The 19,071-nt window shown below is 56.2% G+C and overlaps 2 protein-coding genes across 2 annotated transcripts in view; both read left to right on the forward strand.

The window, feature by feature from the left end:
* LOC144731156 (stabilin-2-like) overlaps positions 1-17,221 on the forward strand; it is a gene marked incomplete at its 3' end in the record, with an annotated part of 68,392 nt that extends 51,171 nt beyond the window's left edge. The window contains 8 exon segments of the mRNA XM_078612121.1: positions 4,225-4,320; positions 8,772-8,819; positions 10,229-10,344; positions 11,363-11,474; positions 13,549-13,626; positions 14,470-14,565; positions 15,563-15,667; positions 16,814-17,221. Of these exon segments, the coding sequence (XP_078468247.1) occupies positions 4,225-4,320; positions 8,772-8,819; positions 10,229-10,344; positions 11,363-11,474; positions 13,549-13,626; positions 14,470-14,565; positions 15,563-15,667; positions 16,814-17,221 (1,059 nt within the window).
* A 211-nt stretch (positions 17,222-17,432) lies between these two features.
* The window catches only part of LOC144731157 (stabilin-2-like), a 66,946-nt gene continuing 65,307 nt past the window's right edge, over positions 17,433-19,071 (forward strand). Inside the window, exons 1-2 of the mRNA XM_078612122.1 lie at positions 17,433-17,594; positions 18,589-18,645. Of these exons, the coding sequence (XP_078468248.1) occupies positions 17,433-17,594; positions 18,589-18,645 (219 nt within the window). The remainder of the gene's footprint in view (positions 17,595-18,588; positions 18,646-19,071) is intronic.

The raw sequence follows: 19,071 nt of genomic DNA on the forward strand, positions 1-19,071 counted from the left end.
CTGTACAGATGACTAGACACGCACCTGTACAGATGACTAGACACACACCTGTACAGATGATTAGACACTCACCTGTACAGATGATTAGACACACACCTGTACAGATGATTAGACACACACCTGTACAGATGATTAGACACACACCTGTACAGATGATTAGACACACACCTGTACAGATGACTAGACACACACCTGTACAGATGATTAGACGCACACCTGTACAGATGATTAGACTCACACCTGTACAGATGATTAGACACGCACCTGTACAGATGATTAGACACACACCTGTACAGATGACTAGACACACACCTGTACAGATGATTAGACGCACACCTGTACAGATGATTAGACTCACACCTGTACAGATGATTAGACACACACCTGTACAGATGATTAGACACTCACCTGTACAGATGATTAGATACGCACCTGTACAGATGATTAGACTCACACCTGTGTAGATGACTAGACACGCACCTGTACAGATGACTAGACACACACCTGTACAGATGATTAGACTCACACCTGTACAGATGATTAGACTCACACCTGTACAGATGATTAGACACGCACCTGTACAGATGACTAGACACACACCTGTACAGATGATTAGACACTCACCTGTACAGATGATTAGACACACACCTGTACAGATGATTAGACACTCACCTGTACAGATGACTAGACACACACCTGTACAGATGACTAGACACGCACCTGTACAGATGATTAGACACGCACCTGTACAGATGACTAGACACACACCTGTACAGATGACTAGACACACACCTGTACACATGATTAGACACGCACCTGTACAGATGATTAGACACACACCTGTACAGATGACTAGACACACACCTGTACAGATGACTAGACACGCACCTGTACAGATGATTAGACACACACCTGTACAGATGACTAGACACACACCTGTACAGATGATTAGACACACACCTGTACAGATGACTAGACACGCACCTGTACAGATGATTAGACACACACCTGTACAGATGATTAGACACACACCTTTACAGATGACTAGACACACACCTGTACAGATGACTAGACACGCACCTGTACAGATGATTAGACACGCACCTGTACAGATGATTAGACACACACCTGTACAGATGATTAGACTCACACCTGTGTAGATGACTAGACACACACCTGTACAGATGATTAGAAACACACCTGTACAGATGATTAGATACACACCTGTACAGATGACTAGACACACACCTGTACAGATGATTAGATACACACCTGTACAGATGACTAGACACACACCTGTACAGATGATTAGATACACACCTGTACAGATGATTAGACACGCACCTGTACAGATGATTAGACACACACCTGTACAGATGATTAGACACGCACCTGTACAGATGACTAGACACGCACCTGTACAGATGACTAGACACACACCTGTACAGATGATTAGACACTCACCTGTACAGATGATTAGACACACACCTGTACAGATGATTAGACACACACCTGTACAGATGATTAGACACACACCTGTACAGATGATTAGACACACACCTGTACAGATGATTAGACACACACCTGTACAGATGACTAGACACACACCTGTACAGATGATTAGACACACACCTGTACAGATGACTAGACACGCACCTGTACAGATGATTAGTCACACACCTGTACAGATGACTAGACACGCACCTGTACAGATGACTAGACACACACCTGTACAGATGATTAGACACTCACCTGTACAGATGATTAGACACACACCTGTGCAGATGATTAGACACACACCTGTACAGATGATTAGACACACACCTGTACAGATGACTAGACACACACCTGTACAGATGACTAGACACACACCTGTACAGATGATTAGACACTTACCTGTACAGATGATTAGACACTCACCTGTACAGATGACTAGACACACACCTGTACAGATGATTAGACACACACCTGTACAGATGATTAGACACTCACCTGTACAGATGATTAGACACTCACCTGTACAGATGACTAGACACACACCTGTACAGATGATTAGACACTCACCTGTACAGATGACTAGACACACACCTGTACAGATGATCAGACACACACTTGTACAGATGATTAGACACTCACCTGTACAGATGACTAGACACACACCTGTACAGATGATTAGACACACACCTGTACAGATGATTAGACACTCACCTGTACAGATGATCAGACACACACCTGTACAGATGATTAGACACTCACCTGTACAGAGGATCAGACACACACCTGTACAGATGATTAGACACACACCTGTACAGATGATTAGACACTCACCTGTACAGATGATCAGACACACACCTGTACAGATGATCAGACACACACCTGTACAGATGATTAGACACGCACCTGTACAGATGGTTAGACACTCACCTGTACAGATGATTAGACACTCACCTGTACAGATGATTAGACTCGCACCTGTACAGATGACTAGACACACACCTGTACAGATGATTAGACACACACCTGTACAGATGATTAGACACGCACCTGTACAGATGACTAGACACACACCTGTATAGATGATTAGACACATACCTGTACAGATGATTAGACACACACCTGTACAGATGATTAGACACACACCTGTACAGATGACTAGACACACACCTGTACAGATGATCAGACACACACCTGTACAGATGATTAGACACACACCTGTACAGATGATTAGACACACACCTATACATATCATTGGATGCACATCTGTATGAATAATTAGATACATATATGTAGTTTTTGTGGTGGTTACTGTTGTGGTCGCTATTGTTGTTGTTGTTGTGGTGGTGGCGGTGGTTGTTGTGATGACTCATGGCCAACACCGGTGACAAATATCTGAACCGGTCCTGGAACTCCCCTAGATTGACTCAGCCTTAAATAAGTCCCTGGTGCAGTGTGTAAACATCGCCACTAGGGAGGCAAAGGTGACATGTGTGGTGGATGTGGTGGTGGTGGTGGTGATGATGGTTGTGATGGTGGTGGTGTGCTCATGACCAGCTCCGGCTTGACAGAAAAGGTCTCTCTCTGAATCAATTAAGCAGCTTTCTATTTTCATCGGCTGCATAACGCTGTGTGGAAACTACCTGGTCTGTCGCTCCACACTAAGCTTCGGATCTTCTTGGCCACAGTCATGCCCTCCCTTATAAATATGCTTGCGAAACGTGGACCCCGCTAATGGAACATCTTTGCCGGTTAGAAACATTCAGGCTGGACTTTCTACGATCCAACCTGGGTTCAACAAGGCTTGATTGTGTGAGGAGTTCGCAAATCCTTGAAAAATCTGGACAAAGTCCCATCGGTGAGCTCCTCCGGCAGGCAAGGCTGTGTTGACTGGGTCATGTAGCCCACATTCCCAGTCACCGCATGCCTAAACAGCTTTTGTTCGGCCGGATCGAGGAGGCTAGACGGGCGCGGCATGGGCTAGAGAAGAGATGGAGTGATGTTGTACGAGAGGACGTGGAGCTGAGTGGACTTGCCGATGACTGGTACCAGCGGTGTCAAGATCTGCCTCTGTGGAGGAGGCTCGTGAAGGACGCTGCTACTGGGCAGTTGGAGGCAGTCGCCCTCCAGCAACAACGAAGGGCAGAGGAGCGACGCTCACAACAACGAGCGGAGCGCCGGGCGGCTAAAATAGAGAAAGTTGGTACAGTAGGGGCGCAGGTGGTGCATCGGCCACTCATCGCAGTCAGTCACGTGGGTCTGTCCCGTGACCTGTCAGCGGGCGTTCGACACTTCACGTGGCCTTAACGTGCACCTAGCCTGGCACAAGCGGTGTGGTAATGTCACCGCCACTTAGTGGCGAATGGTGGTTGTTATTGATGGTGGTGGTGATGATGGTGGTGGTGGTGGTTGTGGTGATGGTGGTGGTGATGGTGGTAATGGTGACGGTGGTAATGGTGATTGTGGTAATGGTGATGGTGGTAATGGTGATGGTGGTGATGATGGTGGTAATGGTGATGGTGGTAATGGTGATGGTGGTGATGGTGGTGATGGTGGTGATGGTGGTGATGGTGGTAATGGTGATGGTGGTAATGGTGATGGTAATGATGATGATGGTGATGATGGTGATGGTGGTGATGGTGGTAATGGTGATGGTGGTAATGGTGATGGTGGTAATGGTGATGGTGGTGACGGTGGTGATGGTGATGGTGGTGGCCGTGCCGCCTGCAGGCCTCGTGCGAGCACACGGGCCCAGGTCTCCGCGTGTGCTCGTGCCGCTCGGGGTACACGGGGGACGGCACCTCCTGCCTGGGGGACCTGGTCACGGTGAGTGTACAGGGGGTGGGGGTACAGGGGGACCTGGTCACGGTGAGTGTACAGGGGGTGGGGGTACAGGGGGACCTGGTCACGGTGAGTGTACAGGGGGTGGGGGTACAGGGGGACCTGGTCACGGTGAGTGTACAGGGGGTGGGGGTACAGGGGGACCTGGTCACGGTGAGTGTACAGGGGGTGGGGGTACAGGGGGACCTGGTCACGGTGAGTGTACAGGGGGTGGGGGTACAGGGGGACCTGGTCACGGTGAGTGTACAGGGGGTGGGGGTACAGGGGGACCTGGTCACGGTGAGTGTACAGGGGGTGGGGGTACAGGGGGACCTGGTCACGGTGAGTGTACAGGGGGTGGGGGTACAGGGGGACCTGGTCACGGTGAGTGTACAGGGGGTGGGGGTACAGGGGGACCTGGTCACGGTGAGTGTACAGGGGGTGGGGGTACAGGGGGACCTGGTCACGGTGAGTGTACAGGGGGTGGGGGTACAGGGGGACCTGGTCACGGTGAGTGTACAGGGGGTGGGGGTACAGGGGGACCTGGTCACGGTGAGTGTACAGGGGGTGGGGGTACAGGGGGACCTGGTCACGGTGAGTGTACAGGGGGTGGGGGTACAGGGGGACCTGGTCACGGTGAGTGTACAGGGGGTGGGGGTACAGGGGGACCTGGTCACGGTGAGTGTACAGGGGGTGGGGGTACAGGGGGACCTGGTCACGGTGAGTGTACAGGGGGTGGGGGTACAGGGGGACCTGGTCACGGTGAGTGTACAGGGGGTGGGGGTACAGGGGGACCTGGTCACGGTGAGTGTACAGGGGGTGGGGGTACAGGGGGACCTGGTCACGGTGAGTGTACAGGGGGTGGGGGTACAGGGGGACCTGGTCACGGTGAGTGTACAGGGGGTGGGGGTACAGGGGGACCTGGTCACGGTGAGTGTACAGGGGGTGGGGGTACAGGGGGACCTGGTCACGGTGAGTGTACAGGGGGTGGGGGTACAGGGGGACCTGGTCACGGTGAGTGTACAGGGGGTGGGGGTACAGGGGGACCTGGTCACGGTGAGTGTACAGGGGGTGGGGGTACAGGGGGACCTGGTCACGGTGAGTGTACAGGGGGTGGGGGTACAGGGGGACCTGGTCACGGTGAGTGTACAGGGGGTGGGGGTACAGGGGGACCTGGTCACGGTGAGTGTACAGGGGGTGGGGGTACAGGGGGACCTGGTCACGGTGAGTGTACAGGGGGTGGGGGTACAGGGGGACCTGGTCACGGTGAGTGTACAGGGGGTGGGGGTACAGGGGGACCTGGTCACGGTGAGTGTACAGGGGGTGGGGGTACAGGGGGACCTGGTCACGGTGAGTGTACAGGGGGTGGGGGTACAGGGGGACCTGGTCACGGTGAGTGTACAGGGGGTGGGGGTACAGGGGGACCTGGTCACGGTGAGTGTACAGGGGGTGGGGGTACAGGGGGACCTGGTCACGTTGAGTGTACAGGGGGTGGGGGTACAGGGGGACCTGGTCACGGTGAGTGTACAGGGGGTGGGGGTACAGGGGGACCTGGTCACGGTGAGTGTACAGGGGGTGGGGGTACAGGGGGACCTGGTCACGGTGAGTGTACAGGGGGGTGGGGGTACAGGGGGACCTGGTCACGGTGAGTGTACAGGGGGTGGGGGTACAGGGGGACCTGGTCACGGTGAGTGTACAGGGGGTGGGGGTACAGGGGGACCTGGTCACGGTGAGTGTACAGGGGGTGGGGGTACAGGGGGACCTGGTCACGGTGAGTGTACAGGGGGTGGGGTTACAGGGGGACCTGGTCACGGTTGAGTGTACAGGGGGTGGGGGTACAGGGGGACCTGGTCACGGTGAGTGTACAGGGGGTGGGGGTACAGGGGGACCTGGTCACGGTGAGTGTACAGGGGGTGGGGGTACAGGGGGACCTGGTCACGGTGAGTGTACAGGGGGTGGGGGTACAGGGGGACCTGGTCACGGTGAGTGTACAGGGGGTGGGGGTACAGGGGGACCTGGTCACGGTGAGTGTACAGGGGGTGGGGGTACAGGGGGACCTGGTCACGGTGAGTTTACAGGGGGTGGGGGTACAGGGGGACCTGGTCACGGTGAGTGTACAGGGGGTGGGGGTACAGGGGGACCTGGTCACGGTGAGTGTACAGGGGGTGGGGGTACAGGGGGACCTGGTCAAGGTGAGTGTACAGGGGGTGGGGGTACAGGGGGACCTGGTCACGGTGAGTGTACAGGGGGTGGGGGTACAGGGGGACCTGGTCACGGTGAGTGTACAGGGGGTGGGGGTACAGGGGGACCTGGTCACGGTGAGTGTACAGGGGGTGGGGGTACAGGGGGACCTGGTCACGGTGAGTGTACAGGGGGTGGGGGTACAGGGGGACCTGGTCACGGTGAGTGTACAGGGGGTGGGGGGTACAGGGGGACCTGGTCACGGTGAGTGTACAGGGGGTGGGGGTACAGGGGGACCTGGTCACGGTGAGTTTACAGGGGGTGGGGGTACAGGGGGACCTGGTCACGGTGAGTGTACAGGGGGTGGGGGTACAGGGGGACCTGGTCACGGTGAGTGTACAGGGGGTGGGGGTACAGGGGGACCTGGTCACGGTGAGTATACAGGGGGTGGGGGTACAGGGGGACCTGGTCACGGTGAGTGTACAGGGGGTGGGGTACAGGGGGACCTGGTCACGGTGAGTGTACAGGGGGTGGGGGTACAGGGGGACCTGGTCACGGTGAGTGTACAGGGGGTGGGGGTACAGGGGGACCTGGTCACGGTGAGTGTACAGCGGGTGGGGGTACAGGGGGACCTGGTCACGGTGAGTGTACAGGGGGTGGGGGTACAGGGGGACCTGGTCACGGTGAGTGTACAGGGGGTTGGGGTACAGGGGGACCTGGTCACGGTGAGTGTACAGGGGGTGGGGGTACAGGGGGACCTGGTCACGGTGAGTGTACAGGGGGTGGGGGTACAGGGGGACCTGGTCACGGTGAGTGTACAGGGGGTGGGGGTACAGGGGGACCTGGTCACGGTGAGTGTACAGGGGGTGGGGGTACAGGGGGACCTGGTCACGGTGAGTGTACAGGGGGTGGGGGTACAGGGGGACCTGGTCACGGTGAGTGTACAGGGGGTGGGGGTACAGGGGGACCTGGTCACGGTGAGTGTACAGGGGGTGGGGGTACAGGGGGACCTGGTCACGGTGAGTGTACAGGGGGTGGGGGTACAGGGGGACCTGGTCACGGTGAGTGTACAGGGGGTGGGGGTACAGGGGGACCTGGTCACGGTGAGTGTACAGGGGGTGGGGGTACAGGGGGACCTGGTCACGGTGAGTGTACAGGGGGTGGGGGTACATGGGGACCTGGTCACGGTGAGTGTACAGTGGGTGGGGGTACAGGGGAACCTGGTCACGGTGAGTGTACAGGGGGTGGGGGTACAGGGGGACCTGGTCACGGTGAGTGTACAGGGGGTGGGGGTACAGGGGGACCTGGTCACGGTGAGTGTACAGGGGGTGGGGGTACAGGGGGACCTGGTCACGGTGAGTGTACAGGGGGTGGGGGTACAGGGGGACCTGGTCACGGTGAGTGTACAGGGGGTGGGGGTACAGGGGGACCTGGTCACGGTGAGTGTACAGGGGGTGGGGGTACAGGGGGACCTGGTCACGGTGAGAGTACAGGTGGTGGGGGTACAGGGGGACCTGGTCACGGTGAGAGTACAGGGGGTGGGGGTACAGGGGGACCTGGTCACGGTGAGAGTACAGGGGGTGCAGGGGGTGGGGGTACAGGGGGTACAGGGGGACCTGGTCACGGTGAGTGTACAGGGGGTGGGGGTACAGGGGGTGGGGGTACAGGGGTACCTGGTCACAGTGGGGGTGGGGGGGGGTGCAGGGGGTGAGGGTGGGGGTACAGGGGGACCTGGTGAGGGTGGGGGCAGGGGGACCTGGTGAGGGTGGGGGTACAGGGGGTACAGGGGGACCTGGTCACAGTGAGTGTACAGGGGGTGCAGGGGGTACAGGGGGTACAGGGGGTGGGGGTGCAGGGGGTAGGGGTACTGGGGGTGAGGGTGAGGGTGGGGGTACAGGGGGTCCTGGTCACACTGGGGGTGGGGGTGCAGGGAGACCTGGTGAGGGTGTGGGTGGGGGTGAGGTAAGGGGACAACAGGAGGCTCCTAGGGGGACCTAGGGGACATGGAGTCGGGGCCCAGAGAGATCTTGGTTTGCAGTAGGGACCTGGGGTTACCTGGAGTCGGAGTAATGGAGTAGGAACCCATGGAGACCTGGGATTTGCAATGGAGACCCAAGGGGACATTGGGTTTGCAGGAGGGCTCTAGAAAGACCTGGGAATTGATTGGGGAGCTCGGAGAATGTTGGATTGCAATGAGTGGCCCAGGTGGACCTGGGGTAGGAGTCAAGCCCAGGGGGAGCTGGGTTGATGCCGTGATTTGGGTCTTCCCTTTCCAGACGCTGGCGTCTGCCTTCGTGTTTGCTCCGTTCAATGCCTGGGTTGAGGTGAGTCGGTGGTGAGTGGGTGAGTAGGTGAGGTGAGTGAGTGGGTGGTTGGGTGAGTGAGTGTATGGGTGGGTGAGTGGGTGGGTGTGTGAGTGAGTGGGTGGGTGGGTGGGTGAGTGAATGGGTGGGTGGGTGAGTGAGTGAGTTGGTGGGTGGGTGGGTGAGTGGGTGGGTGGGTGAGTGAGTGAGTTGGTGGGTGGGTGAGTGGTGGGTGGGTGGGTGGGTGTGTGAGTAAGTGAGCAAGTCTGTAGTCCCTCTCCCGCCTTGCCCCTCCCCCCTTTCTTACCGATATAACCTCTTACCACGGAAACTCTCTCTCCCACTTCAGCAAAAAAATGTTCTTGCTGTGGTTTTCCCACCTGATGATGATCGCTTGTGTTGCAATCGAAACGTCGTGATTTATTTTATTTAATAACCTACGTGACTTTACCGAAAGAACCAAAGAGTATGGGTGAGTGAGTGAGTTTACGCTTGGGGAGGTGGATGAGTGGGTGGGTGAGTCGGTGGGTGAGTAGGTGGGTGAGTGGGTGGGTGAGTGGGTGGGTGAGTAGGTGGGTGAGTGGGTGGGTGAGTGAGTGAGTGGGTGGGTGAGTAGGTGAGTCGATGGATGGGTGGGTGAGTGAGTGTGCAGGTGAGTGAGTTGGCACGTGTGCAGGCGAGTGAGTGGGTGGGTGAGTGGGTGAGTGAGTGGGTGGGTGAGTAGGTGGGTGAGTCGGTGGATGGGTGGGTGAGTGAGTGTGCAGGCGAGTGAGTGGGTGTGTGTGTAGGTGATTGAATCGGTGAGTGGGAGTGGCTGTGTGAAAGTGGGCAGGGCCAAGGAAGGGAGGGAGGGTTAAGGGGGAGGGGCCACCGGCTTTCCGTGTGTCCACGTTGAGCCTCCCAGAATGGTACGTACGTCAAGGCCGTAATTATAATAAATATTGGGGGGGGCACCCCCCCCCCCAATATTCAAATATGCTCAAAATGTCCCTCCCAATATATTGCTGTGAAAATAATTGCTCTGCTATGTAAATAAAAACAACAATTTGCTCAACCTTGGCCACAATATCTGGACTTGTCTTCATATAAATCAAAGCATAGATTTCTGTTAATATGATTGTGGTGATGGTTGTAATTTATTAATCCATAATCTCTGCCATTACATACAATGACGCAAGAAATGGTATAAAAAAAAGTAAAAACAAAGCAATGTAATACAATACACTATTAGACATTATTGTAATAAACTAAACAAAAAGTCCATCCCACGTGTGAGTGAATTTTTTTTTATATTTTAGGCAGGAAATTCGTTTTAAAATTCAGATATTTTTCCGGGCTGGGACCCCCAGACCCCCTGGACGATTTGCCCCCCCCCCCAATGTTGACTCCACGGCTACGGCCTTGACCTACGTCTGCGTGTGGGCCCACAGAGGGCCTCGCTCAGGGAGGCCCTGGCCTCCGGGAACTTCACCGTGCTGGTGCCCGCCGCCAGCGTCATCGCCAACGTGACGTGGAGCGGCGAGCGAGAGGCGGCCAGCGCTGTCAAGTGAGCCGGCCACACCGCCCCGACACCGATAGCCGCCCATTCCCCGCTAAGCGGCAGTGACGTCACCACGACGCATGCGCCAGGCCAGGTGCCCTTTGAGGCTGCCACGTGAAGTGTCGAAGGCTCGCTGCTGGCAGGAGGTCACGGGAGAGACCCAGGAGATGCCATGGGGTTGACTGACTGAGATGACCGGCAGATGCACCGGCTCTGCCCGCCCCCTCCCACACACACCACCGTCACCGTTAAACGCTACACGGGGCGGGAGATGATAATTGGTTTTTTACCCTTCTATCTGGCAACAAAACTGACACCTTTTTTACAAGGAGTCATGTTTGCATAGACCACAATACCTGCAGTCATAATGCAAACAAAAAACAACTCTAATAATGTATGCACTGTCCTTGAAGTTGATTGGTCCACACCCGAGCTCTCATACTCTGATGGTGCATAGTCTTTGAGTTGTGCGCCTTTTGGCGTCATCTGGTCCAACACTATGTGAGACTAGGCTCTAAGGAAAGCTGTCTCGGGTGTGGACCAATCAACTTCAAGGACAGTGCATACATTATCAGAGTTGTGTTTTTTGTTTGCATTATGACTGCAGGTATTTTGGTCTATGCAAACATGACTCCTTGTAAAAAAAGGTGTCAGTTTTGTTGCCAGATAGAAGGGTAAAAAAACTATTATAATTTATTTTACTGGCAAATGAGGTTCCAATGGTGGGGCGGGAGATCTTTGTCTTTGTGTGGAGCAGTAGTGGAGTGGTTAACGCGCTGCGCTACGAACGTCCAACATCGCTGGGGGTCCTGGGCCTCACCTAGGTCGACTCAGCCCATACATTTGTACCTGATGCATTGTGGAAAAACATCACCACTGGGGAGGGAGACAAAGGCGGCCCCGGACATGGCTTTAGGCCACACCACCCACTCGCCCCGACGTTGCGGTTAAACGCTACGCGGGGAAGGGGCGGTGCTGGGGCGGGGGGTCTTGACCTTTGCCCTCCCCCACGCGCGGCGTGCAGGATGCACGTGCTGCCCGGCAGGTTCTCCCTGCAGGAGTTGGAGTCGCGGGGCAGCACTCGGCTGCCCACGCTGCAGCCCGGCACCACGCTACTCATCGGCCGCTCCAGCAAGGTGCCACCCTAGCCCCCCCCCCTACCCCGACTCTTACCACCCCGACCCACCGAGCCCTGACCCCTGACCTCTGACCCCTTCGGCCAGAGCGGTATTTTTCCCGTGCCGTTGGCAGTGGACCGTAGAGTTAATGACTTACAATTTTGTGTTTATTTTACCCTTTAAGGCCCACCGAGCTATGTAGCTATTTTCAGAAGCGACCTGGCCACAAGCGATAGCTCAGCGAAGCGACGTGATGTGTACGTTTATAGCAGCCAAATACTCTAAAAGCGTGTTTCTAGATGTGGAGGGAAAAACTTGGAGGATCCGGAGAAAAATCCTGAAGACCACGTGTGTCAGGGTTGGGATTGAACCCACGACCTCCTGTGTACCAGGCGAGGTAGTTAACATCTCCTAGCCACCGTGACGCCCCGTATGTGGCACGTGACAGCCGGCAGCCGCGGCTATAGAGAGAAATATACTGGATGTGGTGTGCTGGGTTTGCTGACCCGGACAGACCCGGCCGAAGTTCATCCCTGACTCTCAGCCCGGTGTGTGTGTGTGGTGTGCATGCGCACGCCACCCACGACGACTAGGCGTGCATTAGAAGGCTACACGGGGGCGACCCGAGTTGGATTCGCGCTCACGGCTAACATCAACGGCGATCATCGGAACCGATTCTGTGCCTTCCATGGGCGTGTAAACATCATATTCTTAGTTCTTTCGGTAACGTCACGTAGGTAAAAAATGGTAAAAAAAAAAAAATCACGACGTTTCGGAGGCAACACAAGTCTCCGTCATCAGGTGGGACCGTCACAGCCAGATTTGCATGGGCGGACCACACCACCCCTTCGTACGCCATTCCGGCCTTCATAGGTGCTACTGACTAACGGCACTTGCCCCAACAGCCTGTGTAGACTGTGGGGGGGGGGGGGGGTCTTTGTCTCAGTCCTCATGAATGCCTTGAGCCACGCAGTGCTGGCGGCGGTGGCTACGCTGCTGCACGTGGCGGCGAGGGTTGGTGGATCACACAAAGACGGTGTTGTGAGACTCGCTTCTTCTTCTTCTTCTTACACCCGTGGGTGGGCGTCCAGGAGGAGCCGTGGCCCTGGCTCGGCCAGGAGAAGGCGTCACGTCGCGGTGTGGACTAATCTCCATCTGTCCCATCTGGACGGGGATAGAGTGTTGCCCCCTCGCGCAAGGCGCGGGAGGTTTTCTGCGGGTGCTCCGGTTTTCTCCCCCACGTGAACGACGACGACGACAATAATTAGGGGCCGTCCATAAATGACGTCACGCACATGGGGGGGGGGGGTCAGACATTTGTGACGATGTGTGACGAGGGGGGGGGGGTTGAGAAATGTGACGTCACATCAAAATATGCAACTTTAAATAAATATAGACAACACGTTCTACTTATCTTCTTGGTTCTTTCGGTAAAGTCACGTAGAATGGAAATAATAAAATAATAAAAATAAAACATAAAATAATTCTCACGACGTTTCGGCCACAACGCAAGTAGCCGTCCTCAGGTGAAGACCAGGTCTGTCAGAAAGACAACGTGGTGAGAATAATTTTATTATGTTTTATTTTTTATTATTTTATTATTTCCCTTCTACGTGACTTTACCGAAAGAACCAAGAAGATTAATCCCTGCAGTCACGAAAGCTTTAAATCGAGACGTTCTACTTAATTAAATATACTTTTTAATAAATGTTTTCTCCTACAACATCAGAGTGCAGCGCCACATTGAATACGCACTACAATGACAATAGTTTAAAGCGATTTGAAGCATGTTTCATTTATTTTTGGGGGGGGGGGCAGAGCTTTGTGACGTCATATTTGAGGGGGGGGGTCTGACTTTTTGTGACGCCGTGTGACGAGGTGGGGGGGGGTCAAAAATCGTCCAAAATCGCGTGACGTCATTTATGGACGGCCCCTAATGATATGCGTACGACTCGTCATTAGTTGAGCTGAAAACATCTGACGGATGAACGCCTCCAGTGTAGCGGCAGGAGCGGCAGGACCCTCCTGACCACGAGCCCTAGGACTCGTCACCGTCGCCGTGACGCGAGCGCCGTGTGTTCTCCCGTCGCAGAATTTGACCATCGGGGATGCGATGGTGGTGGCCTCCGATGTGATGGCGTCGAACGGCATCGTCCACGTCATCGACCGGGTGAGCATCCCGTTCAATACCTGAACTCACCACTTACACTCACCACCTGCACTCACCACCTGCGCTCACCGCCTGCGCTCACCGCCTGCGTTCACCGCCTGCGATCACCGCCCGCGATCACCACCTGCGATCACCGCCGTGTACCCCTAGGGACGGGCTCTGATTGCCAGCGACAATCGCGTTCGTAAATGAAGAGGGGAACCCACCGCTCTCATAGCAGGGGTGACTGTGCAGGCTTGGAATAAGCATGAGGTTCCAGACACACACAGACACACACACGTGTCTGTGTGTGTGTGTAGTGTAGCGGTTAGCGCTACACACACACACAGAGTGTAGTGTAGCGGTTAGTGCTACACACACACGTGTCTCTGTGTGTGTGTAGTGTAGCGGTTAGCGCTACACTACACACACACGTGTCTCTGTGTGTAGTGTAGTAGGTAGCGCTACACACACACACGTGTCTCTGTGTGTGTGTAGTGTAGTAGGTAGCGCTATACTGCCCTACGAACCCGGCGACCCCAGTTCGATTCCCGCTCACGGCCACCAACACCGGTGACGGTTATCTGACCCGGTTCTGGGCCTCCCCTAGGTCGACTCGGCCTCAAATGAGTACCTGATGGGATGTGTTAACATCACACCTGGAGAGACAAAGGCGGCCGGGCGTGGTACTCGCCATCCACCACCTCGTGTGCCAAACCGGCCTTCATAGGTGCTACTCGCTAACAGCACTTGCCCCAACAGTCTGTTACAGGCTACACGTGGTTATTTGTGTGGTGATTGTGATTGTTGTGATTGTTGTGGTTGTTGTGGTTGTTGTGGTTGTTGTTGTGGCTGTCGTGTCAGATGGTGCAGCCGTCACGCAACATTCAGAATCTCCCCGATCTCCACACGCGGCTCGGACAGATGCCTCAATACAGCACGTTCCAGGAGCTCCTCACGGTCACTCACCCACCCACTCACTCACTCACTCACTCACCCAACCACTCACCCACCACTCACTCACTCACTCACTCACTCACTCACCCACTCACCCACTCACTCACCCACCCACTCACCCATTCACTCACCCACTCACTCACCCACCCACCCACTCACTCACCCACTCTCTCACCCACCCACCCACTCACTCACCCACTCTCTCACCCATCCACCCACTCACTCACCACCCACTCGCTCACTCACTCACCCACCCATCCACTCACTCACCCACCACTCACCCAATCACGCACACACCCACCCACTTACCCACCCACCCACTCACCCACCCACCCACCCACTCACTCACTCACTCACCCACCCACCCACTCATCCACCCACCCATCCACCCACTCACCCACCCATCCACTCACCCACTCACTCGCTCACCCACCCACCCACCCATCCACTCACCCACCCACCCACCCACTCACTCACCCACCCATCCACTCACTCACCCACCACTCACCCAATCACGCACACACCCACCCACTCACCCACCCACCCACTCACTCACCCACCCACCCACCCACTCATCCACCCACCCATCCACCCACTCACCCATCCACTCACCCACTCACTCACCCACCCACCCACCCACCCTACTCTCACTCACCCACCCACCCTCCACTCACTCACCCACCCGCCCACCTACTCACTCAACCACCCACCCACTCACCCACCCAACCACCCACTCACCCGATCACTCACCCACTCAGCCACTCACTCACTCACCCGCCCACCCACTCACTCACTCGCTCACTCATTCATTCACTCACCCAATCACGCACTCACCCACCCACCCACTCACTCATCCACCCACTCACTCATCCACCCACTCACCCACTCACTCATTCACTCACACAATCACTCACCCACTCACTTAAACTCACTCGCTCACCGAGTCACTCACCCACTGGCCCGCTCACCCCCGTGCTCGCTCACCCCCTGTGCTCACCAGGAGTACGAGCTGATCGGGCGGGTCGAGCGGTCCGAGGCCTACACGGTGTTTGCTCCCAGCCAGGAGGCCATGGACCAGTTCCGCAAAGAGCGACCCACGCACCCGGTACCTCCCACTAGCCCCCACCCCCCCCCCCCCCCCTTTAACCCCCCCCATACCCCCACCCACCCAACCTTAAGCCCTGACCCTATTTTCACACCAGCCCACTTACCCGGGGCACCTCTCGCCAGCCCTGACACTATCATTGCAAGTCACTGCTCTACGGGACGTCTGGCAAAAGCATCGCCAATCTGCGGCGCGCGCAACATTCTCCGGCACGCGTCGTGACGGGCCACCGCAAGATCCCACCGTGTCCGTCCGGTGCTCGCCGGGCTGCGTTGGCTTCCGGTTGCCGAACCAATTCGTGAAAAGGTCGCGCTCATCACGCACACAAAGTTGCTTGCCGCAGATGAACCACAATCATCACCTGGCTGGTCTCGTTAAGGAGCTATAAACCATCACCACGCGGACTCCGCTCATCCTCGCAGCAGCAGCAGCAGCAGCGGCGTTTGGCTGGCCGTCGAACAAAGACGGTGGTCACCGCATCGCGTGGCGCTTTCAAATGAGCCGCTGCGGCCGTCTGGAACGCTCTCTTCCTTCCCATATCAGGAAGCCACTGGGAGCTATGCACTTTTAAACAATCATCGAGATTGAAAACTAATTTCGTTAGAACTCCTTGTTGTGTTAGTTTGTTGTCCTTCCCCTGCACCGCCGATTTAGCACGGTTGGCTACGTACGGTGCAAAAGAAGTTCAACATACATACAGTCTAGACTCCAGCCATGAATGTCTACGTGCATGTGTGCGAATATGCACGTGGAGTGCATGAGTGTGTGTGTGTGGACGTGTAAACAGCAGCACTGTGAAGACACACCACCCGCTCACAGGTGTGCCGTGCCGGTCTTCACATGTCGTACTTGCCAACGGCACTTGCCCCAGCAATCTGCAAAAGGCTGCATGGGGGACCTTTGTCTGTGTGTGTGTGTGTGTGCAGTATGCGGGGAGCGGTGGTGTAGCGGTTAGCGCTACGCTGCGCTACGAACACGGCGACCCGAGTTCGATTCCCGCTCACGGCCACCACCGGTGACGATTATCTGAACCGGTCCCGGGTTCTCCCCAAGGCCGACCCATCGTGTGCCGTGCTCGCTCACCGCACTTGCCCCAAAAGTCTGCTGAGGCTACACGGGTTACCTTTGTCTCTTGTGCGTGTGCAGAATGACGAGCAGGTGATGTACCACGTGATCCTGGGAGAGAAGCTGATGGCGCGGGACCTGCGGCCCGGCATGCACCGCCCCACGATGCTGGGCGCCTCCTACCAGCTGGGGTTCTTCTCGCAAGACGGGCAGGCACGGAGCTGCACTCGGAGAGCACACGATGACGACGACGACGATGATGATGACGATGATGATAACGATGACGCCGATCATGATGATTATGATCATGACGATGACGACGATGATGATGACGACGATGACGATCATGATGATGACGACAATAACGACGACGACGACAATGATGATGACGACGATGACGACACCGATGACGATGATCATGATGATGATGACGACAATGACGATGATGACGATGATGATGACGACGACGATGATGATGACGATGACAACAATGATGACGATGATGACGATGATGATGATGATGACGACGACGATGATGATGATGACGATGACGACAATGACGACGATGATGATGATGACGATGATGACGATGATGACGATGATGATGATGATGACGATGACGACAACAATGATGACGATCATGACGACGATGATAACGATGATGATGATGACGACGACGATGATGACGACTATGCTGATGATGACGATGCCCGACGATGCTGTTGCGTCTCAGCTGCTGGTGAACAACGTGGTGGTGGACAACGCGGACGTGGAGACGGACCGCGGCGTGGTGCACGGAGTGGCGCGCGTGCTACACGCGCTGCACAACCGCTGTGACACCAACGAGACCACGGTCACTCTGGTGCGCTCACCCTCACTCACCCTCACTCACCCTCACTCACCCTCACTCACCCTCACTAGCTCACCCTCACTCGCTCGCTCGCTCACCCTCACTCGCTCGCTCGCTCACCCTCACTCGCTCACCCTCACTCGCTCACCCTCTCTCGCTCACCCTCACTCGCTCACCCTCTCTCGCTTGCTCACTCACTCACCCTCACTCGCTCGCTCGCTCACCCTCACTCGCTCACCCTCACTCGCTCACCCTCGCTCGCTCACCCTCCCTCGCTCGCTCACCCTCACTCACTCACCCTCGCTCGCTCACCCTCACAAGCTCACTCACCCTCACTCGCTCGCTCACCCTCGCTCGCTCACTCACCCTCGCTCGCTCACCCTCGTGCGCTCACCCTCACTCGCTCGCTCACCCTCACTCACCCTCGTGCGCTCACCCTCACTCGCTCACTCACCCTCACTCGCTCACCCTCACTCGCTCACCCTCGCTCACTCGCTCACCCTCTTTCACTCGCTCACCCTCGCTCACTCGCTCACCCTCACTCGCTCACTCACACTCGCTCACTCACCCTCACTCGCTCACTCACCCTCACTCGCTCACTCACCCTCACTCGCTCACCCTCACTCAGTCACTCACCCTCGCTCACTTTGCTCGTCAAGGTGAAACTTCTTACCAATCACAATATTACCCGCACACGTCGCCCCGTTGGGATCGCACAGAGCGGCACTCGTGGGCCCCACCTTGCTACTGGCGGCAGACTCACGCCCAACGTCTCGTGAGGAGATTCTGTCCCTGGTGTCACCTGGTTACACGAAATTGATAACCTTGCAACCTTGACACTGTTGATTCTGACCTCGTGACCGCATGACCCCGTGTGACCCCTGACCCCGTGTGGCCCCTGACCCCGTGTGGCCCCTGACCCCGTGTGACCCCTGACCCCGTGTGACCCTGACCCCCGTGTGGCCCCTGACCCCGTGTGACCCCTGACCCCGTATTTCCATCTCAGGGCAAATGCTCGAGCTGCCAGTTCAAGCCCGACTGCCCTGTTGGCACGGTGCCCGTGGTGAGTGCTGCCTGCACACCCGCACACTCGTTCAGTCAATTTGTTGTTCACCCACGTGTTGTTCACCCATGTGTTCACCTGTGTGTTCACCCGTGTGTTCACCCATGTGTTGTTCACCCATGTGTTCACCCATCTGTTCACCCGTGTGTTCACCCATACTTGTTCACCCACGTGTTGTTCACCCATGTGTTCACCCGTGCACTGGTGCGTTCACCCACACGTGCTCATCCACGTGTTGTCCACCCACACGTGTTCACCCACGTGTTGTTCACCCACACGTGTTCACCCACACGTGTTCACCCACGTGTTGTTCACCCACACGTGTTCACCCACACGTGTTCACCCACGTGTTGTTCACCCACACGTGTTCACCCACACGTGTTCACCCACGTGTTGTTCACCCACACGTGTTCACCCACGTGTTGT

Source organism: Lampetra planeri, chromosome 38 (genome assembly GCF_965212315.1).
Source record: "Lampetra planeri chromosome 38, kcLamPlan1.2.h2, whole genome shotgun sequence".
Classification (NCBI taxonomy): Eukaryota; Metazoa; Chordata; class Hyperoartia; order Petromyzontiformes; family Petromyzontidae; genus Lampetra; species Lampetra planeri.